General features: G+C 46.2%; 1 protein-coding gene across 2 annotated transcripts in view; it reads right to left on the reverse strand.

Moving 5' to 3' along the window:
* VWF (von Willebrand factor) overlaps positions 1–22,925 on the reverse strand; it is a 120,635-nt gene that overhangs the window by 96,571 nt on the left and 1,139 nt on the right. For both annotated transcript variants that reach the window (XM_045587659.1, XM_036455712.2), the window contains exons 2-6: positions 22,621–22,675; positions 20,895–21,059; positions 12,971–13,073; positions 12,509–12,717; positions 9,240–9,358 (exon numbers count right to left, since the gene is read on the reverse strand). In XM_045587659.1, the coding sequence (XP_045443615.1) occupies positions 9,240–9,358; positions 12,509–12,717; positions 12,971–13,073; positions 20,895–21,059; positions 22,621–22,675 (651 nt within the window). The remainder of the gene's footprint in view (positions 1–9,239; positions 9,359–12,508; positions 12,718–12,970; positions 13,074–20,894; positions 21,060–22,620; positions 22,676–22,925) is intronic.

Below are 22,925 nucleotides of genomic sequence, written 5' to 3' on the forward strand. Positions count from 1 at the left end.
AGTGGATTTCTACAGAAACAGCCACCTCCCTTTTTAGTATAATTCCGTTGGCCTCTACCATGTGCACCTGAAATCTGGCTAGGATTTCTTCCCTGGCAGAGACAAAAGGAGGGTTGCCCCCTCCCCACATCTTGCCCTCCAGTCTTCCTCTCAGCCCTGGCTGCACTTGGCCTACTAAAGTGACCACAGTCTAAGGACCAGACAGGATTGCCAGCCACCAGAGCTGCAGCACAGCCCCCGCCCCTGGCTGCTAGCCCTGCCCCCCAGGCTTCTCTGTTCTACCACAGGTGGCCCTCCCAGCCCCAGCCAGGTCCTGAGACAAGATGCCTCCACAGACATACATCTGAGTCTGAGCCACACCCTGACCAAACCTTCACAAGATTGGCTATGTGGTCTTGAGGTCTCCAGCAGTGTGTCCAGGTCAGCATAAAGGACAAACCTGACAGTGCCCCAGGCCAGCTTAGAGGGCCCCGTTCTGGCTGCTTAGGAAGCAACTTGGCCAGGCCTCCCAGGATCTGACCCTGGCCTTCCTCTCTCGTTCATCCTTCCCCACTCCCCATATCCTAGGTTACCGATGGTTTCCTAAACAAATCAAGTTGTTTCAGAGGCCAACGCATCACACACTCCCCCAGGCTGACCCTCCAGAGGCCTGAAGACACCTTCAAAGAACCCAACCCTCCTCAGAAAAAGGTGAGATAAATACAGCCTTTCAGATTTAGAAACTGAGGCATGGAGAGGATAAAGAATTTATAGCTCGGCGGTTCAAAAAGTGTGGTTCAGGGACTCCCTATGGACTCCCAAGATCCTTTCAGGGGTCCAGGAGGTCAAAACCATTTTCATAACAATGTCAATATGTTATTTGCTTTTTTTTCTCTCATCCTTTCGCAAATATACAGTGGAATTTTCCGAGGCTACATGACGTGTAATATCACAGCAGACTTAAGTGCAGGAGCCAATCCGAGGAGCCAATCCGAGAAGCCAGCTGATTTCTCAGAAGCCAGAAAGGGAAGAGATTTGCAAAACAGAAACAATGCCATTCTTCTCCCCAATCATGTTTTTGTTTAGAATGTGTAGTTACTGAAATGTAGTTATTTAGGATGTGTAGTTTTATTAAAATATGTTATTCATGTAAAATATTATGTCTATTGTTTTTAAATAAACCAATATGATTTAAATTTCTCAGTTTTAATATCTAATGCAGTAAATATCAATAGATATAATCGACATAAATAAAATATTTGGCATCTTCATTCATTTTTAAGAGTGTAAAGGGGTCCTGAGGTTAAACCATTTGCAAACTGCTGAACTAGTAAAGGGGTGACTCAAACCTTCATTGCATCCACAGCCCTGCCACCTGCCACTAAACCACAGTTTACATGGTCTTCCACACCCTCGATGCACCTACCCCATTTTGTTTCCTAACAGTCGAAGTGGAAAACAGTGCAGCTCAGTGGATGTAGCACAGGCTCCAAGCTCCTTCCAACTTCCAAAATGTGTGACTAGTAAAATCATCTTGCCTTGCTGCACCTCGGTTCCCTCACTGTCAAAGAGAGTGTGGAGGAGGTGCAAAGTGTCCCAGGATCTATTACTTCTTTCTTAGTCATAGGACCCTCAGTTTGCAGTTTTCCCCTGCACATACAGGCACTGAACTAAAGATTCCATTCCCAGCCAGAGTAGCAATGTGAGTAAGCTTTGCCCAATAGAATAGAAGCAGAGGATCCTGTGAAACTTCCAGGGAGTGTCCTCAAAAGAGAGGTGGTTCCTTCTCCGTCTGTTCTCTTCCTACTGTTGGAATGTGGCTGTGAGGCCGGAGGCTGGAGCCACCATCAGGGCCATGAAATAGAAGCCTCATGCTGAAGACAACAGAGAAATAAGACAGAAGGACCTTGGATCCCAGCACCATAGACAGGGTCCTGTACTGGCCCTGGGCATCCCACCCCAAGCTTCTTTACAATAAGAGAGAAATAAACCTCTGCGATGCATAAACCATGGTTACTCAGGTGTCCTGTCACTCACAGCAGAACCTGCTCCTAACACAAACAGCAAGCCCTACCTGAGATGGTCGCTACAAAATAAAATAAAATGAAATAAGATTACACAGGAAGGTAGTCGAATGCTTAGAAGAATTATCATTGGCCCACTGTCAACATCAGCCCAACAGTTCGAAAATGGCCTCTCCTCAGCTCTCTGCTAAGCCAACCTGGCAGGGAGACAAAAGGATGGTCAGCTAATTAGTACACTTCCAGCATCTCCCCGGCTCCAATGCCGGGCATCGGCTCTTCTGTCTTCCTTCATCTCTTGTCCGTGGTGCTAGAAGCTGGCAAGAGAGCTGCAGCCCCAGCTCCATCAATCCATGACCTCACCCTGCCTGGGTGGGTGTGCAGACCCACTTGTGGCCCATCTAATCACATTTTCAGTTCATTAAAGAAAGCCAGGCCTCTTTCCTGGAGATGCCACGCCAGTTCAAGGGAGAGGGAGAGAAAAGAAGCGCATCTCCCCAGTGGCAGATGGGGGAGGGGAAGAGTGAGGAGAAAACACAGTAGCAAGAGATCTGAAGCTTGGCTATTGTGTTTGTTCCCCGAAGAGCTGACAAAGGAGGAGGGAGGGGGGCATTCCTAGGACCAAAGTGAACAAAGAAAGCAGAGGGTAATACATAAAGTGCAAGATTGTTCAGCCAAGCCCTGATCTTTTCAGCCCTGGTGTGGGTGCCCTGCGGCTGCCTCCTGGAGGAGGTGTGGAGGCGCCGAGAGCCTGAACTGGTCCAAAGTAGTGGGTTCAAGAATTTGTCCCCGGGGCAGGGCATCCTTTCTCATTGGTCAGCCTGCAAGGATGGATGGGGAAGGGTTCCTGAGTCTATTTATAACTTCCAGGCTGGCCCGGGATTCCTACCCACATTCCAAGATCTGGCTCACAAAAACCCCATGACACTGGTTGATAGATTTCCACTAAATGGATGTTTTTTGCAGAGTCAGACATTCCTATCTCTGAGATAGTTGGGGTACAGCCCTCATGAGAAGGAGCAGCTGGAAATGTCCGAGAAGTCCCCGGCCCTCCAAAGGACCCTCCTCACCCTCTGTTCTGGTCTCCTGGAGGCCTCTGAGTAATTCTCAGGGACCGGGACAGGGCTTAGCTGGCTGGGAGGATAAGGACCAAGTACTAGCCCAGTGTTCCCAGTCTGGGGTCTGCTGAGCTCTAGCGATGGACTTCCACCCATCCTACTCATAGTGAGAAAAGATAATCAGCTCTTATCACAGAGTTGATTGCCCTGAGCTGCCATTACGCTTACCACTCTTTTGACAATTCAGCTACCCAAGGTAGCGTGCGTATAGTTCTCTTCCATGTTTATTCAATTTCTCCTATGTGTCTTGCCCCTTGAACAAGATTGCCAATCCATCTTGCACAGTTTTAGTATCACCCAATCCACACAACACATTTCAATAAATACCTACTCAGTGGATTCTTGATCATTCTTGTGCTCACCATGGGGAGAAGAAGGGAAAGAAAGCCACTTGGGGAATATTCTGTTAAAGGTTTTTGAGATGATTACATTAGGGAAGCGTTTGAACTGAAAGCTTGAATGCTAGAACCTTATCTGTCCTCCTCGATGGTTTGTCAAATACGTACCCTGAAAGGCCAAGTACTGCTTAAGTTGAGGGAAACCTTTGAAACCTTGTGGCAGCTTCCAATCCCTACTATAAGGCCAACCCCCGCAAGACATGGTGACCATGGTCACCCCTGCCCCAATGCAAGCGCATGGGCTCACTGTCCCTTCTCCTGCTTTGTATTCATGGGAGTGAATTTTCTCTAAAGGGGAAGGGTGCTCCTCAGTGTTTAATAGAGCTGTTTGCCTTGCAGAGGGAAGGCTGAGATGCAGAGCAGGGATGTAAGTAGATGAGGACACAGAGGATCAAGTGGAACCAAGGACAGCACCCTAGATCCTCGGACCTCAGCAAAGCATATGAAGCAAATCCTCACTCCTTAGCCTACATGTGACTGGAGAGGCTAAGGGAGCAGTTCTCACTCAGCAGCAGGGATAAAGGGGAGGTGGAGAGTGTGCTTGTGTTCAAAGCCCAACTCTGAGCTAAACATCAGTGGGACACAGTGGGTGGGCACCCTGAATGTAAAACCAGGCCAGGTCACGGTGCTGTCCTCTGACAACTAACTCCTCTGGAGGTCTTGGGTCACAAGGGTCTTTCCTTGAGATTTATTGACTTTCCCTGGACCATACTCTCTGACCACAGTCTCTCTATGAATCACAAGGATTATACCAAGCAAATGAATGGAACAAAACTCTTCCCAATCTCCAAGGAAAATCCACTCAGGCCAAATACTCAATTTAGTGAATGGAAGAATCAAGGAGTAGAAGCAGGGTGCCAGGAATAGGCCTGGCCCATGAGCCCACAGCTCTGCCAGAGCACTTAACACCTCAATCAAGCCTGGTGCTTAAATTACCTCTCTCCTGCTTAGTGAGCTCCCTCCCAACACAGCTGTGAGCAGAAAGAGTACAAAGAACTGGGCCCCTACTTAGTAAATAAAAGATTTTGGCAATATTTCATGAGGATGTGAAGAGTGAATTATGTTGTCCTCAACAAAATAGGTATTTGATGTGCCTCTTTGAGCTCTTGAGGAGACAAATTATGCTGGTTCAAATTACACATGAGTATTTACAAAGGTTAGCTTGTGCAGGACAGGTGGCTTCCTGGAGAAGAAGATTACAGGTGAATATCATGCTGCGTCAGAGGATGGAGAGGGGGACAAAATGTGAAGACAGAAACAGCAAAAGGACTAAAGGAACAAGGGTTGTGTTCACTGTATATACGCCAAATTCAAAGCCAGTGGAAAGCAGGCAATCTGGGACTATTCACAACTGATGGGAGTACCATTGGATGGGAACTCCTGAATAAGACCTGGAGAAACTAGACTGAAAGGTTCTTGCTACTCCCAGCATGCAAGGTCACTCGGGGAAGGCTTTAGCTGCAAGTGGGTATAAAAAGAAAGGAGAGACTTATCAGGGAGCCAAGATGGGCCGCACAGGGCTGAGCTCTGCATGAGAGCTGGAAAGATCTCAACAAGGATGCCTCAAAGATTAGTCTCTTAAATCAAAGCTGGAGCATCACCTGTCTGTGAGAATAGAACTGGGGGAGCATGCATGCAGTGGGCAAGAAGCTGGACTCAAGAGTCTAGAATCTCATCCCATTCTGAGTTATTGTGAGTCTGTTCCTAATATTGATGAAAAGAAATTTCTTCTGCTCCAGATTCCTGCCTGAGGTTGATGCTGCTGACAGATGATTCGCCACTGGGGATGAGTAATTACTGGTGCCCTCAGTCTTCTCAAGAAAGACTCTGAGCTGAAACCGGTTTGGCTCAGTGGATAGAGCGTCCTCTGCTGACTGAAAGGTCCCAGGTTCGATTCCGGTCAAGGGCATGTATATTGGTTGTGAGCATATCCCCGGTGAGGGGTGTGCAGGAGGCAGCTGGTTGATGTGTCTCTCTCATCGATGTTTCTGGCTCTCTATCCCTTTCCCTTCCTCTCTGTGAAAAATCAATAAAAATATATTTTTTTTAAAAAATAAAAAAGAAAAGAAAAGAAAGAAAGACTCTGAGGAGATATAAGGACAGGACTGTGAGGGTCAGAGGCATGAAGTGTCTTCACATTCAGACGGCAGCAGCAAAAGCAGGAGATGGCCTTCCCACGCTAGGTAGATGACCCTGAGGAGGAGGATAGTTGCAGGGACTATGCATCCAATGGAAGTGAGGCCAAGGCCATGGTTATCAAGTATAGTCTGCAGGCCATACAGTGCACAATGGCAGCACACCCAAGGGGCCGCCATTCACATCACAGACATTGTATATGTGTGTGTACACTCTATGTCATTTTATGTTTATGATGGCAGTTTCCCAGCAGATGGTGGTAAAGTGTCTTGAGGAAGGACTGCCTTGTTCTAGTTAACAAGAGCACTGTGTGGACTAGCCCAGCCTCCTGTAGCCATCGTCCTCCCATTGCAAATGGGTCTGCCAGACAAAGACAAGATCCCTTTACAACATTCAGCCCTTGCTGACATTCTCCAGACAGACAGAATTAAAAAAAAAAAAAAAAAAAAAATTTAAGGCAACCTAAAGATCTTTCTAAAATGTTTACTGTGCAGTAGATTTGCCTGCAAATCAACATCAATTATATGAGCACTTAGAGTTTGGGCTTTTTTATTACCAGGCCTGTGCCCTGCCACTCCAGCAGTCCTGCCCTGTGTTTGAAAAGCTGAGAAAGCTGCAAATTTGCATGCACTCAAACAAGCCATTATCAGTCCCTGCAGACAGGCTCTGGGTTTTGTTGGCATAACAAGGGAACATTCATCCCCGAGGTATTAGTAATATGACCTGGCTCTCAGAAGGAGTTGACTACCATCCTGGGAAGACAGAGAAGTGGGAGAGAGATTCTGCCGGCTCTCAAGGACAGTTCTTAAGTCACTGTAGTCTGCAGCACATAGCACTCTGCCACTGCTGGAGGCCTGGGAGCCACACTGGCAAACACGTGTAAATGATCCCATTTACAGACCTGACTTCTGGACCGGAGGCCCAGTGGGACCAAGCCAGCAGTGCACTCTTCCAAAAATCATGTTAATCACCTCCCAGGAGAGAGGTCATAGCATTTCCCAGCCAATGAGGGCGCCCCAGTCACAGACAAACACAGCCTGATTGGCTAAGGCAAAGCCAGGCCTTCTTCTCAGGTAAACAACCTGAAACCTGGCGTTCTGAGCGAGGAGGAGCTGGTGCCTTGGGAGTTCCTCCCAGCACTACGACCTTGGTAACCAGTTTCTTGGGCTGTTCCCAGGACACTGGTTAGCAAGGACTTGAACTCACCCAGTAGATAAAGTATGTAGCAAACTTGCAGCTGGAGCCCCCAAAAGGGAGAGAAACAAAGTTTCTGGTGGATTCTCCCTCCCTCCCTTTTGTCTCTGGGAGACCAAGTGCTCAGTCTCCCTCCTCAACTGGGCCTCCCTGTCAGGTTTTCCATTTGAAAATCCTGTCTTCACCTCCCACTTCTATGGGTAAATGAGACTGTTCCTTTGTACTCTGAGGGTGGGGGAGCATTGGCTTAGCACCAAGCTGGCCTGTATTTGCAAAATAAAACATGGCAAAGCTCATATGGCCTCAAGAGTTGATTTGGTGTAAGGTACATGCGCGGCTCCAACCCCATTTCACTGACTCAGGCACCTCCAACCTTGATCTCACCCCTGCCTAAAAACATTAAGGGGCAGGAGAGGCAACCCATCAGCCAACCACAGAACTTGTAAGCTTGGAAATAAAAGAAGGAAATGATAAAAATCCCTCTTCCCCCTCCTCACTGTGCATTCACCTGCTTAACAAGCAGCTCTAGAAGGAAGTGAGTCACTCCCCCAACCCTCAGTGTGGATGGTTCAGCCACCTGGTTCTCCTTCTAGACTCAAGCTGTGCTCAGCTCCCCAAAAGAAATGGGGTGATAATAGGGAGGAAGGAGGAGAAAAAGAATGAATTGGGGAGCTTATGCTGAAAGTGCTGTGTGCTTGTCCTCCTTCTCCCCATGCCTCTCTCACGATGGGAGCACTCCAGTGGGAACACAGACAGAGGGAGGGCCCCAAGAGGTCTTTCCCACCTAAAGTGTCATCCTCCCAGCACCCCACACAGGAGGCACAAAGGCCATCTCTGCCTGCAGAAGGTGGGGATAGGGAGCAGTGTTGCCCACACTCTCCCATTCCCATTCCTATCTCTCCAAGTGGAAGGTTCGGGTTTGTAGGATCATAGAGGGCAACTCTGAAGGGGAAAGAGCTGCTAACTAGCTACCGTACAGGTAGAAATGTGGCTGTGTGAAGGGTGGGAGGTGCCATCATCTGATTAGGAGGGGGCCAGTGATGTGGTCACAAGTCAAGGAATACCGCAGCCACCAGACCTGGAAGAAAGGGACCTCCCTAGAGCAAGCATGTCAAACTCTCAGTGCACGAGCCACATGTGGCCCACAATGAATTTTTTTTGCAGCCCAGCCAATATAACGGTATGTAAGAAACATTTTAATAAAACTTCCTAACTTAATTTTTACAATAACCTGTTACAAATAATTATTAATAACGAACTACAATGTTTTCTAATGTCTGATTACTATAATCGTGTTGCATTCATTTCCCTTATGCGCCTTACGCACATGCGCACCATTTCTCTCCACTAATATTAGCAGAGAATATTTTAGCAGCCAATGGCCATCATTAGTCTTGGACTGACTTGTTTGGTGTGCGCAACAGGAAATATTTCACTTTCAGAGAACAAGAGAAATAAGTTTATTTGCATTACACTTAGTAATTTGTGCAGTTACTCAGTGTCTGGTAAATTAATGTTCAAAAAATATTAATTTTTATTAAAAAGTTCTATTATTTTATGTTAATGATTACTCATTTATTTCATCCCTTTGTACTCAGCATGTCTCTATCAAAATAAACCTACATGTCTATGAAAATTGAAGCTTTTGTTTTTTTTTGCAGCCCAACTAAACTTAAACCTTTTTTATTTGGCCTGTGTTAGCCTTTGAGTTTGACATGCTTGGCCTAGAGTCTCAGAGGGAATCAGGCCCTGCTGGCACCTTGATCTTGGCGAGGGAAACTAAATCCATTCTTCCAACCTCCAAAACTATGAGAGAATGCATTTCTGTTGTTGTAAGCCACTAAGTTCAAGGTAATTTGCTACTTACTACAGCCTCAGGACTCTATTACAATGCCCAAGCTGGTCACTTTAGGCCCACCTCATCCCTTCCCTCCCCAGTTTCCTCCACTATAATAGCTCCCTTTCCAATGATGTGCTGGCCCTCCTATTTGTACTTTAAACAATCATTTACCAAGCACCTAAAAAGGAATTGTTTTCTAGTGGCAGAATTTCAGACAGGGGCAGGTGATGATGGCGGTATTTGGGGACAAGAGAGCTTGGAATATAAAGCAGAAACACAGAGTCACTAACTATATCAAATCGTTAGACCAGATTCATTTTTAAAGTTTCAGGCTCAGAATAGCTTTAGAATTGGAGTTAACCAGACTCTGGTCCCAGTTGGTTTTCAGGAGGAAAAGGGATCCATGGGAACCTTACATTGAATAGCCAGAGGGACCCGTAGAGGTAGGCCCACAGCTCCCCTGGGTAGAGGATCGGAACCCAATTGTCCCCCTACTTCTTCACTCCAGAAGGCCCACACCATCCAAACCACATGGAGCCTCGGCTGTGCCCACCTGCATTTCCTCAGAGACGTTGCAAGGGCTGGTAGGAGGGGATGCCCGTTTGCAGTGCTGTTCTCCGCTGCTCATGGCCCAGGAGTTGGCAAAATCATAGGGGTCCGAAGTCAAACTCCCTGTGGAGAAAAGTTTCAGGAAAATTAAGCCACGTTTATATCGACCCAGGACTTCCGAGTAAAAACTCTAGGTCTGTCATCTCCGGAACCATCTCCCATTAGATTCGTACATAGGCAATCTGGGGTGGGAGTACAATAGTTTTTGTACAGCTCTCAACATAACATGACAGAGCACGGGCCTCCGGATCTCAGCCAGTGTTTGGGGAAGATAGCATGAAAGATAAGGGGTGTGCCCACCCATTCCCCCTTCTCCATGGCTTTGCATGCCATTCTTCCTTCTCCATGGCTTTGCATGCCATTCTCCCTGTATGAAATGTTCTCCTTCCCCTTACTGCCTTGACTATCTCAACTCATTCTTCAAGATGTAGCTCCTGAACCACTTCTTCCAGGAAGGCCTTCTGCTCCCTGCCTATCCCCCTACCTGGGTTGGGTAGGCCTCTTCTCTGTGCTCCCTCTCTCATAATTCTCATCATCCTTTGTGTTGGCATCTTTTTTTGCTTCTATTCAACCCCTATTTAACTCTGAGCTCCTTAATTCAGGACACACGCATGTCTCTTATCTTTAAATTCTTATCTGGCAGATTGTGGACACTCAAAATATTTTTACAGAATGAAGGTAAGATGTAACATGGAAATTATACCCTCTAATCACCGTACCCCTGTGCTCTCCTTAGGGCTTATAACAATCATGTTATTGTCAGCTACTCACAACTGGCTGTGAGGACCTCATGGGCCTACATGGTATGGTGCACAGTAGGTGCAGCCAGCAGCAGCATCAATAACACTGCTGAATCTTTATTTCAAAAAAACATAATGGAGCATTGAGGCAAGCAGCCTTTTTGCGCAGTCAGGTCTAGAAGAGTGAAGCATGTTTCAAGATCAAATAATAAACTGGGAAATAGAAAACATACTACCCCTGGGGAAAGAAAAGAAAAGCAGAACCTTAGAAATGTAGTCAATTGGCTTCTGGGACATCAGAAAAAAATGCCTCACCAAAGATATATTTACTTCCTCATTCCCTGAACCTGGAATATTTTTTAATATGGCAAAAGGTGTAATTAAGTTAAAGATCTTGAAAGAAAGAGTTTATCTTGCATTACCTGAGTATGCCTTAAGTATTGTACATATATCTTTAAAAGGGAGGCAGAAGGAGAACAAACAGAGACACACATAGAGAAGGTGATATGAGGACAGAGGCAGAGATTGGAATGATACAGCCACGAGTCAAAGATTGACAATAGTGGTTGGAAGAGGCAAGGAATAGATTCTCCCATAGGGCCTCCCGAGAGAATACAGTCCTGCCAACACCTTGATTTTGGACTTCTGGCCTTCTAGAATTGTGGAAGAACAAATTTCTGATGTTCCAGGGGTCCTCAAACTTTTTAAAGTGGGGGCCAGATCACGGTCCCTCAGAGAGCTGGAGGGCCGGACTATATGAACTACTAATTCCTACTGTAACACCTCGGCTGTGCTCACTGCCCAAAAAACCTGGCAGGCCAGATCAGACTCCTCTTGCGGGCCGCATGTGGCCCGCGGGCCGTAGTTTGAAGACCCCTGTAAGCCAACAAGTTTGTGGTAGAGGATAACTGCAGGAAACTAGTACATGGGAGAAGCCAAAGGGAAGGGGACTTAAATTTGTGGAGTTTCTGATGCTTGCTGGGCATCATGACAGGTGCTGCTCACTGGGTTCTTGGTTACTCCATACCACACAAACTAGCTCACTTTCTAATATACTGTATTTAAAAAGAGGCAGAAAAGCAGCTTTGTATTGGGTGGGGAAAGCCCTAGAGAGAATTGAGACCTCTAGGGCCTACTCTCATCTCTCCTTCTATCACCCTATGTGATCTGGGGTTGATTCCACCAAGCTTCTGAGCTCAATTTTTCATATATAAACTAAGTGGTTAGACTAGATAACATCCAAGATTCTTTCACCCCTGACCTCCCATGAAGTGAAACTAAGAGCTCAATCTGAAATGAGGCATAAGCATGTCTACTAGCATTACAAATATTCTTGCCAAAGTAAAGACATAGGATTTGATTAAAACAATTAACAAACTTAATTCAACAAGTATTTATACCAGTGTTTCCCCGAAAATAAGACATCCTCTGAAAATAAGACCTAGCGCATGGAAAGATAAGACATCCCCTGAAAATAAGACCTTACGCAACTTTGGGAGAAAAAATTAACATAAGACACTGTCTTATTTTCAGGGAAACAGGGTAGAATCCTGCAGTCTCAAAGAATACATACATAGAACAACTGCAACAACAAAAAAGATTACGTGCTGGGCCACAAACAAATCTACCCAAATTTTTAATTTAATTGAAAAATAAAAAATTTTAAATGTTTAGAAATTTTTAAAACATTTTATAGGTTAAGAAAGAACTCAAAATAAGAATTGGAAAATTCATAGAATTTTAAATGAAAATGAAAATATGTTACAAATATGGTGTGATGCAGCTAACATAGATAGTACTTAAGGAAAATTAATAGCTTTATATGTACATATTGAACAATAAAAAATTTGAGAAATCAGTGCTCGGGAAGACAAAAACAACTGATCCTACTATTTTCCAGTCCAATGAAAAAAAAAAAAATAGCCAACTGTTTCTTTACACACAGACCCCTTAATCAGAAGGGCAGTCAGGTGATAAGGAAGAAGAAAAACATATACAAATGCTCAGTTTTTGCAAGGGAGCATCACTAATTAAATATTTATGTAATTGAAATTACCAAAACTTAATAATGATTTTCACATTGTTCACATTACCTGCATTGCTTGTGAACACACACACATGAGCGCACACACATAAACTGGCCTTTAGGGACAATGTTGAGCCCTTTCTTTATAGATCTCACCCATGAAGTTCTTTCATAGTGGTTCAAAGAGGCTTGTTCAAATCACCCAGCATTTACCAACCATCTCCCATGTGTAAGTTGCTACGAAGGAATTAAAATTTGAACCAAGTCAGGTTTGAGGAACTCCAAGAAGTCTCAGCAGTGAGATGGAATGCTGAGAGATAAGGTTGGTGGGATACATTGAGGTGAGGTCCTGGAGAGGCTGGTGTGCCAGGGGAGAAGCCATAGTGAAAGTTTGTGAGCAGGAGACATAACCACACCTCCAGGAAATGGCACCCCAGAAAAGCTTACCTTCTTGAGTCCTAAAGTCATCTTCGGCAAAGATGTTAAAGTCGCCACACAGCCCACAGGTCTTGTTGAAGTATCTGTCTGACAGCAGAATTTGGAAGCTGCCACTGCCATCGATCCTGGCCACAAAGCCATAGGCCTCGCTGGACAGCTTGTAGTACCCAGCTTCCATTTCCAGATACAGTCCTTTGGAGGCATAGGGCATGGTGACACTGGAGGGACAAGGATGAGCTCAGGAAGTGGGCTTCTCAGACATTTTCTGGCTGTCCCTCCCACCCTTCAACCCCAACCCTGAGGGGAGCCCTAGCTTTCGCCCAGCCCTTCTACTGGCTTCCTCTGGACCCATTTACATCCTGTCTCTGGGAAGTTTTAGGCCCCAGCTTCTTCATGTGAAAAATTAGAGGGGGGTATGCAAGGAGTATTCCCAGGGTCCTTTTTAATTCAGAGTTGGGGCTTCTGACTTACCTCTGGTCCCCCTGCAGCACTGTACCATTAACAAACAAATGAATGTCAAAAAATTCCCCGAGATACACGGAGAGGCTCACTCTCTTGCCATTTTGGAAGTCCCCTGAAAGACAAGAGACGGTAGTGGTTATTATTATCCAAAAGAGTTAATACATTTATTTATAATCATCACCTCTATAACCTTATCTTTGTGGAAAACTTCCTCCAAAAAGATGTAACAAATGGGCAACAAAAATCTCCCCCAAAATCTCATTGCTCACTCATCTTATTCATCTAGAAACATTTATTGAGTGTCTTCTGGATACATAGCTTTTTAGTAGTTCCTTATATTTCTCAAAAGAAAAATGTAAAAACATAACCTCTTTCTTCTGGGGGTTTACAATCTAAATAGAAAGCTAAGATGAGCATGAAGATATTGACCACATTGTAAGGCAGCAAATAAAAGTGAGTTGTTGGTAACAGGCACTCTAGGGTGGGTTATTTAAGACGTTGTTGGACAGCCCTAAACAGGTGCTTTGTTTAAAATGAGGATTCACAAGTCCAGCCTCAATTTACTGATTTTGACTCTGAGAGAAGTTTAGAGATTCTGTCAGTAAAGTCCATCATTCTGTGTGGGGAACTTAATTAGAACACAATAAAGAATCTGTTTAGCCCTTAGAGATTTTTGGATAGCCAAACACATGATAAAATAGCCTCTGACTGCGTGACAATAGTCCAGTTGTGAGGGACAAACAGAGACACAGGTGGTGGCAGTTATACAAAAGCAGAAAAACAGGTTGTGGCACATTTTTGCAACATTATGAAGACCTGTCAACACCACAGCTAGTTCCAGAGAACCAGTGCTTGAGCAGGGCCCTTGGAATTCAAAGATGACTAAGAGGCCGTGGAGATGAAGGAGACAGAGGAACAGAATACAGTCTGACCTCAAGGCTTACGTCTGAGAAGCTGATGGAAATAGGGAATGTGAGGACAGCCAGTGAGGACTGAGATGGAAGATGCTGGAGGAAGAGGGGGCGTACAGTGCCATGGGGCTCCTGTAGAAATGGGGCCTGGGGCCCAGGTGGAAAGTTAACTTTGGGAATGAGAAAACATGCCTTCTCCTAGCAGGGTCAGGGGAGTGTGGGCTCCAGCTCCTCACCACAAGATGAGGCAAGGATGTCTGTGGAAGGAAGTCCAGGAAACTTGGGAGGTTCAATGACATGAGATCCTATTGCCACAGCTGGGGCCACTGATAAAGAGAGTGAAGGACAGAGCTGCCTCAGTCACAGCCCAGCAGAGAGCTGCAAGGAGGAGTTCCCCAATGGGGGCCTGAGCTGGACCGAGGGTGCTGGAGGACAGCGGCCACCTGGGACACACACACACACACACACACACACACACACACACACACATTCCTAACCAACCAGAATGAGTTTTAAAAAAAAAAAATAGACTGGTTTATGGTGAGAGTTCAGTGAGGGCTATCACATGTGAAGAACTAGCCCACCAAAAACTCATATGCATATGAATAACCCATGGACACAGACAATAGTGTGGTGAAGGCCTGGAGTGGGGAAAGGAGATGGGCTAGAAAGGGTCAATGGGGGAAAAAGGGTACATCTGTATAACTTTCAATAATAAGGATAATTTTTTTTTTTTTAAAGAATTAGCCCAGCAATTTTCAATCTTTTTCATCTCATGGCACATAAACTAATTAATAAAAATCTGCAGCACCCCAAAAAATGAATGTTTTGCCAATCTGACAGAAAAAAAAAATAGGTATAATTTTTCTTATTCACACCAGATAGCTATGTGTTGGATGTTGTCATTTTTAATTTGACAATCTAAGGGAAAATAGGTCAGTGCCCCTGACTAAATAGTTAGGTATGGCATGTTTTAAAAATTCGGAGGGAAAAAAATTTAAAAATTAAATAAATAAAAAATAAAAATTTGTGTGGCATAACCTGTTGGAAATCACTGAAATTGCCCATTCTAAGATTAGAGTCTTGAATGATATGGTGTTAGCAGCTCAGAGATCACCAGGAAAGGCCTGAGTCCACACACCACACTGTGCAGAGCTCCATACTCACAGTCAAGAGTCAAAGGAGATGCAGGCAGAGATAAAGGGCTTTCATCCTGTTTGACGAGAGTCTTGCCTGCCCTGCATTCTCACTTACAACAGTATCGCAGCTAGCATGTCTTTAAAAAGTGGAGCAGACTTTCTGACAGCCAGAAATCAGCCAAAGAGAAACACACAAAACTAGACAGGTAAGAGTAAATTGTTGCTGGAAGAATCCGAGTGGTGAGTATATGGGTCTCCGCTGTCCTAATCTATCGCCAGTTCTGTATGTTTGGAAATGTTCATAATAAAATGTTGGAAACACAAACAAATGAGACAGCTTGGCAACAAACTGGAGCACCAAAGACTAAATCCCTTCCCCGGCCTCTGCTGGGACTGACACTGAATGCTAACCCCAGCTTGGAATGAGCGGGCTCCATCCATGACCTGCCTGCTGGAGAGGGTACAATGAGCCCAAGAGGTCAGGGTATCTAGGTCCCTGATAACCACAGAGTCCATCTCTCCCCATCAGTACAGTTCTCCCTGCCATCTACCCCCAGCCTCATAGAGCAGATGGGCAGGCGGTTCTGTCCCTGCTTCACTGGGTAACTCAATCAGTATGTCTATTGTCTCTGAGCCAAAGGCATCTCCCTCGTGGAAACAGGAGAGGACTCCCGTGAGCCTCTCCCTTCAGCAGGCTCTTCCTCACCTTAGTGGATATTCAGAAAGGGCCATGAGAACAAGTCAGCCAGGCGTGTGTGGCTGGAGTTGGGTAAGGAAGGTGTGTGGCTGGAGTTGGGTAAGGAAGGCTTTGGATGCCATCAGGCGGTTTGGGGTGAGCCACCTCCCTGCAGCCACAGATCTGTCAGTCCTCCAAGCTTTCACAGATGCAAAGTCAGCTAAACAGTTGTTCCCCAGGAGACCGAGCTGAACAGGTGCATAGGAACACCCAGAGGCCACTCACGAGCAAGGTAGAAAGATAAAGCCTACAAGGCTGGATAAGCCAAGAATGCAGCAGAAGCAGAAAGTCAAAGGAGAAGGAAGCAGGAGAATGTGAGACAGAGCCCCAAGGTGTGTGGGTGCATGGAGCCCCGCCCTGTTCAAGCAAATGATGAAGGGAGCCTGGTCCCACCGACCATGGAACTTGGGTCCATGGGAGTTGCAGGCGCTGATACTTGGGGTAATTTGTCCATCGTCATAGAGCTGGTGACTGATGACGGAGCTGGGACTCAGACCAGGTACTGGTTTAAGTGTTTGAAGGGTCAGCTCTGTGACCCCAGGAGAGATTAGCCTTAAGAAGCAGAAGAGGCAGCCCAGTGCTGTGTGGCAGCATCCCTGTGGGGACATGGGGCTGGCTGTCCACGATCATCACCCATCTAGGGGCAGGAGTGGACAGGGGCTGGGGTAGGGATCCTTTATGAGGACGGAACTGCCAGGGGCCTGTGGAATTGTTGCCCCAGAACAGCTGAGGGAGGCCCTGGATGCCACCCATCCTCCTCTGAGGCAGAGGGGCAGCAAGAAGAGTTTTGGAAATGTGTCCTGGAGAAGTCTTCAATTTCGAAAAGCCTATTCTGGCAGCACTGTGAATCTTGGAGATTATCAGAACAAGTGGTTTTAAACCATTTTCCCCCAGAAAAGCAAAATAAAAACACACTTTACATACACATGATACTTAACCTCACTGTGTGCCATGCACTCAGATACTTTCTGATGTCTTCTGTTTAATTTCATTAATTTTATAAAAGTTGTAAAACACCCAGTAAGTTAATTCTGAGACCCCTAGGGAAGTGTTCATTAAACCGTGGCTTACGAGCCACATGTGTTCCTTTGGCCCCTTGAGTGTGGCTCTTCCACAAAATACCACGTGCAAGCACATGTGTACAGTGCAATTGAAACTTCGTGGCCCACGTGCAGAAGTCAATTTTTGGCCTGGGCAAGTCTATTTTGGAGAAGTGGCATTAGAACATTCAAGAGGCCAAAGAGCCGCATGTGGCTCGAGAGCCGAAGTTTGCCAACCACGGCCCTAGGGCATGGCTCCGTGTGAAAAACACTGGATCTAGACTGGCTCCATTTTACAAGTGGAGAAACGGAAGCCTGAGTTTATAGCAGGGTTACTCCATCTCACACCAGTGACACCTGTGCCAGGTACTTCCTTGTGGTGGGGCTGCTTCTACCCACCGGTAGCATCCACCCCCGGCTGTGACAACCCAAATGTTCTGGACACTGCCAAATGTCCTCTGAGGGGAAATGACCCTAGTGAGAATAGTTAACTTGGGGTGGAGCCCACACCTGGGTTTCCTGACTCACAGTCCAGACCCCCTTTAGCCCCACAGCTGCCTAACAGGACACCTGGGCTCAGTTAAGCACTAATGCAGGGGAGAACTCTAGATCAGCCTTCTATTTTATTTGCTTTGTTCCCTCCATAAAGAACTCGGTGGAATCTGATGATGTGCAGCCATTAAGAAAACAAACCTTTAGAAACTGCCAGTGAGCCTGGAGGAGAGGGAGAGCATGGAGGGGACACACCCACACTCACACACTCCTTACCTGCACTTAGCACTTCACGTAGCTGCTAGGAGATGGCCTGGTCTCCACCCCCCAAGAAGCCAGAGCAAACCAGGGACACTCTCCCCATGGCTCCTGAGCTCAGTGCCTGAGGATCTAGGTAGGGAACAAGGTCTCCCCCTCATGTTGGAGAAGCAGCAGCCTGGAAAGTGGGCTGGCAATCAGAGCCAGAGCAGCTCTGAGTGCTTTCTGGAATATTCGAGTGCGGAGCTTCTTAGTCTGCATTCCAAAGGAGCACTTCACCCTCCACCCTTGTGATTCTGATGCAGGTGATCATTATCCAAACGCTGAGAAACAGAAATCGGGTCTGATACCATTCACAGATGCAGACACTATGGCTTGGGCTGGGGAAGTGACTCAGCACGTTGGTGGGGGGTTCTAGCTGTCTCTGAGCCAGATCCTGCAGGGTGGCTTTAAAAGAGCAATCACTCCAAGAAGGACTCCTGTTGTCTCTTCCTTTTCCCCTCTGCTGGTGGCCTTGGCCTGGGACCCTGGAGCCTGCCTGCCCGGGAGGAACCTGTTCAAGGAAAGGGCCTCCCCTTTGCACCAGGCAGCCCTTCAGGCTGAGACATAAACACTTTATTCAGGATGTGTACAAGGTCCACGGACACTCAGAGAGGAATGGGAATTTGCGAGTTAGAGCTGAGAAAACAGGATGTCGTTGGAAAACAATGGAGCAGAGCTGTGTACGAGGACACAGTCATGCTCGCAGAACTGGACCCGAAGGTCTAAACCTGCTGGTCCCTAACCCCATGCCCCTGAAGCAGCAGGGCCAGCCCCCCTCTCAGGAGCAGTCTCCTCAGATTATTCTTCTCCTCCCTATGCCTTACACACCACCACCACCAATTAAACCAAACTCCATTAAAGTGTGATTAATCCATAGCCTGGTCTAGGCCAATGACCTGCCAGAAAACTGACACTTGGCAAGAGCAAATTGTTATAAGATTAAAGACCCAGGGCAGGGAGAGGAGGGAGCACTGAGATGTTGAGAGAGAGGGAGAGAGAGAGAGAGAGAGAGAGAGAGAGAGAGAGAGAGAGAGAGAGAGAGAGAGAGGCCTAACACAGCTCTTCGATTCCTCCTTGGCCACGAAACCCAAAGAATGGCCAGAGAGGCCGGCTAATATGTTGGGGAGGGTGCTGATGTTACCCTAACCTTGACAGGAATGGCCCCCGGGACCCAGAAGCCCCTGGTCTCCACCTTATTCCCATCAGACAAGTGCACATCCTGTAAGGTGGCTGCTTTCAGTCACTAAGGTTTGGGTAACACTTCACATGTGCAAATATCTCCCTTGGTCCTGACAATGTCTCCATTTTAAAGATGAGGACATGGAGGCTGAGAGACACTGTGTGCCTCCCCTGAGGACACTCTGTGAAGAGCAAGAGCAGAGAGCACAGGTTTTGTGACTCCAACTCTGGTTCTTTCTATGCCTCCATTTCCTGCTGGGGACTAGGACACCAGGTCCTATGGGAAAAACTGCCAGTCAGTGCAAGTTGATGAGCCCAGTGCTGGAAAGGGCTGGAGTGGACAGGGTGGGGGTGGGAGCTTCCTAAAAGAAATGACAGCAACAGCCCAGAGGTATCAACATAGCTTGATGCCTGACTACTGGGGCTACCATAACGGGGAGGGTTTCCTGAGTTGGGTTTAAGTAATGAAGGGGGCTTTTGCAACATGCTGCTCAGCCCCCTGGCCCCAGAATGTGAATTCTGAGCCTGGTACTAAGATTTGATTATGTATTGCTCCAGTGTAAGCAGTCTGGAGCAGAGAAGAACTAAGACTCTGTGGGTTCAAGCAACAACTCCACTAAGTGTCTCCATGGGATTGCCTTCCTGGAAACACCACTGAAGCTTAAAGCCATAGGGTAGATAAGGTGTCATTATTTCCTTCTTTCAAAATCTCCCCCATTACCCTCCATTTCCACTGACACCCCCAGACCCATCTACCACCTCCATCATGATTTTTATAGATAGATAATAGATAGATGATAGATAGATAGATAGATAGATACATACATACATACATACATACATACATACATAGAGATAATACAACTAAAAGAGAGGAAAAAACATTTTTTTAATTTCTTATGATGAGAACTTTTAAGATCTACTCTCTTAGCAACTTTTCAAATACACCATACAGCAGAGTTGACTAGAGTCAGCATGTTATACCTTTCATCTCTAGTATTTATTTATCTCATAACTAGAATGTGGTACCTTTTGAATACCTTCATCCAGTTCTTCACTCTCCACCTTCCAGCCCTGGTAACCACAAATCTGGTCTCTTTCTCCTATGAGTTTGGTGTTACTTTGTTTTGTTTCGCTCTTTTAGTCCAAATATAAGTGAGATTATACAGTATCTGTCTTTCCCTGACTTATTTAACATGGCAAAATGCCCTCAGGTTCCATTCATGTTTCAACAAATGCACCATAATTTTTAAGGTAGAAAAATCCTTAAAATAAACATTGGGACCACTTGAGATTGGAAGACCTAAGCCTTTGACTTTCCAGGGAAAGTAGGGCTTACTTTTTTTCTCCCTGATGTGGGTCTGTCCATTGCCATTGCCACCTCCCCAAGGCTGAGCACCCCGCCTCTGCTACGTTGTGTAGCATCCCTCACTCACACAGCACACACATCTGATTCATTCTTAGAGAGAGAAGGTCACCAAACCCGTTTTCTGTCACTGCCTCCAGCCTCACTTCCAGACATGGAAACTTCCTTCACTCTAACAAACTCAAGATCAAAACCTAGGTCCTCCTTTCATTATCTGTCAGAGAACCAGACAACCTCGGTGAGTTCTCCATTTGCAAGACTGGAATGATGTAGTCCCTACATTTCAGAACTAATGTGGGGGTGCAGAGATGGCATGGGCACAATACCAGCACTTTTCCAAGAACACAGGAAGTGCTCAATACTAGCGTGATGCTCTGAATTCCACCAAGAACACACAGAGATCCTTGCCTGGTACTAGGGGCTTTGCCTGTTACAAAGTACCTTCTACCTCATCATTTCTCTTGATGCTTTGAGCTCCCAGATTGTAGACTGGACCCAGAGCAGTGGCCACAATTACTGGAGAAGCATGAAGACTCTCCATCCCACCAGGCTCCATGGAGAGACCCACGGAGAAGCCACGGGGAACCCTGTGTGATGTGTGATGGAAAGGCAAATTCCCATGGTGCTCTCTGTGGGATCTTCAAGAGCACGCACTGTTGTAAGGAAATCTCCCCCACCCTTTAGACCCCCACATGCCAGGACTGAGACATCCAGGGCTGAGCTCAGCTGGCTCCCACTCCCTATTCCTCTGTTCAGTGCCCAGGACTCACCTATGAGTGAGAAGGAGTGTTTCTGGCAGTCCCCAGCCAGGAGGTAACTGCAGTCTCCAGCAAAGCTGTACATGCTCTCATCAAAGGTGCTGATGAAGTCGTCTCCAAATAGGCTGCATCGGGCCATTGGTGACCTTCCAGGAGACCCTTCTGCACAAAGGGTTCCTGGAGGGAGAGGTCACAGGTGAGCACAGCTGAGATCACCAACCCAAAAAGCATTGTAGAAATAAGAACTGGATGAAGGTATTCAAAAGGTACCACATTCTAGTACCTTTTGACACCTTATCTACCCTATGGCTTTAAGCTTATCTACCCTATGGCTTTAAGCTTCTCATTTCCCTGCACCCCTATTGTACCCCTACTGTGTCATTGGGCTATGGGGAACTACTTTCCATCCTAAACAAGGCTAAATCTGTTGCTTTTGGCCACCAAATTTGATCCAGGATTCACAGCAACAATGGAGGAACAGTTTTTCAGGAAATCTATTTGGTTTAATGCCATTTCCATACCCATTTAAAATGTGATACATGCTCATTATAGAAAAGTTGAAGAATACAGAAGAAAAATACAAAAATCTTAAAATCCTCCATAACTAACATTCAGCAATAACTAGAGTTAACATTTTAGTATGTTTTTTTTTCTGTTTTACAGCATATACTGTGAGTTTTTATAAAATTGTGATCACCCCATGCAAATTATAACCAATTTTTCAATATTTTCAAGAATTTATCACACCATTGTTTATACTTTCAAAATATGATTTTTGTGACTACATTATACTTTACATTAGATGAATATAGAATAACCCCTTATTGTTAGGATTTTAGCACTTTTCCACATTTTCTGATTGTAATGAGCATCTTTCTACATTAATTGTATACCTTGAACAGGTTAATTCTAAACAGATCAGCCTACATGATACACAGAGTCTATAAACTCCTACAGGGTCATATGCTAACTCCACCCTCACATTCGTGTGTGTGTTTGTGTGTGTGTGTGTGTGTGTGTGTGTGTGTGTGTGTGTGTGTTGGCAGGTGAGGAACATCAGAAAATCTGTTAGATCCATTTTCTGGGCCCCTAGCTGGAAGGGGCAGATGGTGTGATCCATGTACATTTTGTCCCAAAATAACCTGTGTGCAGCAGACTGGGTGCTGCTGGCCTGAGTGGTCTAAGTGGAGATAGGCCAGGGTCAGGAAAAGGTCCCTCCTGCCACTCACAGACCCAGAGTCTGAGTGACAGAAGGAAGTCAGTGCAAAGCAGTGAAAAGGTGCTGACCTGGGACCCAGGAAACCTGGGTCTTGGCTCTGTATGACTTTGGAGCAGTCATTTTTCCTCTCTGACCCTCAGTCTCTTCATTTGTACTCTGAGAAATTCAACTAGATGACCTCCACAATCCCTTCTACAACTAGTAACCTAGCCATGTCTTATATTCCTTCCTCCCCATGCTCCTGCCTCATCATATAGAACTGTTCAGTGCGACCCTTATACTTATTAATTCCCTAACTGGGGAAGGCATTTCCAGGCACCTGCTCCTTGAGGAACACAAGTCAGAGGCAGGGGGCTCTGCAGAACTTCTCCAGAGGAATTGACCAAGCAACCAGGGACTCTGGCCTAACCCAGGTTGGGCACACAGGTGAGCTGCAGACACCCCTGCTCATTTCTGGAAGGGGGCTGTTCCCAATGTCCCTGGGGCAGGAGTGGAGAGTGAGGGCACTTTGGTACCTACCTGGCAAGGTGAGGACCAGAGCAAGCAGCACCCTCGCAAGCCTGGCAGGAATCATCTGCAGGGAAGCAGGAGAAATGAGCTGGTGGTCGCCGCTCACATAGATGACTACTGGTATGTGCTACTGTCCATGCATGAAGTGGAAAGAACATTACTTTTAAGCAAGAGAAAAGATTGGTAAAAAGATTGGCCCAAGTTTGCCTTTGAACATGGAGTGCTGGTTCCCAGAGCAAAGTCCCTGGCTAGGCCCCAGAGTAACTGTGAGCCAGGGCCTGGCTCCTTTCCCAAACAGCAGTCTCAGAGCTAGG

This window comes from Pipistrellus kuhlii, unplaced genomic scaffold (genome assembly GCF_014108245.1).
Source record: "Pipistrellus kuhlii isolate mPipKuh1 unplaced genomic scaffold, mPipKuh1.p scaffold_m20_p_3, whole genome shotgun sequence".
In the NCBI taxonomy this organism is placed as follows: Eukaryota; Metazoa; Chordata; class Mammalia; order Chiroptera; family Vespertilionidae; genus Pipistrellus; species Pipistrellus kuhlii.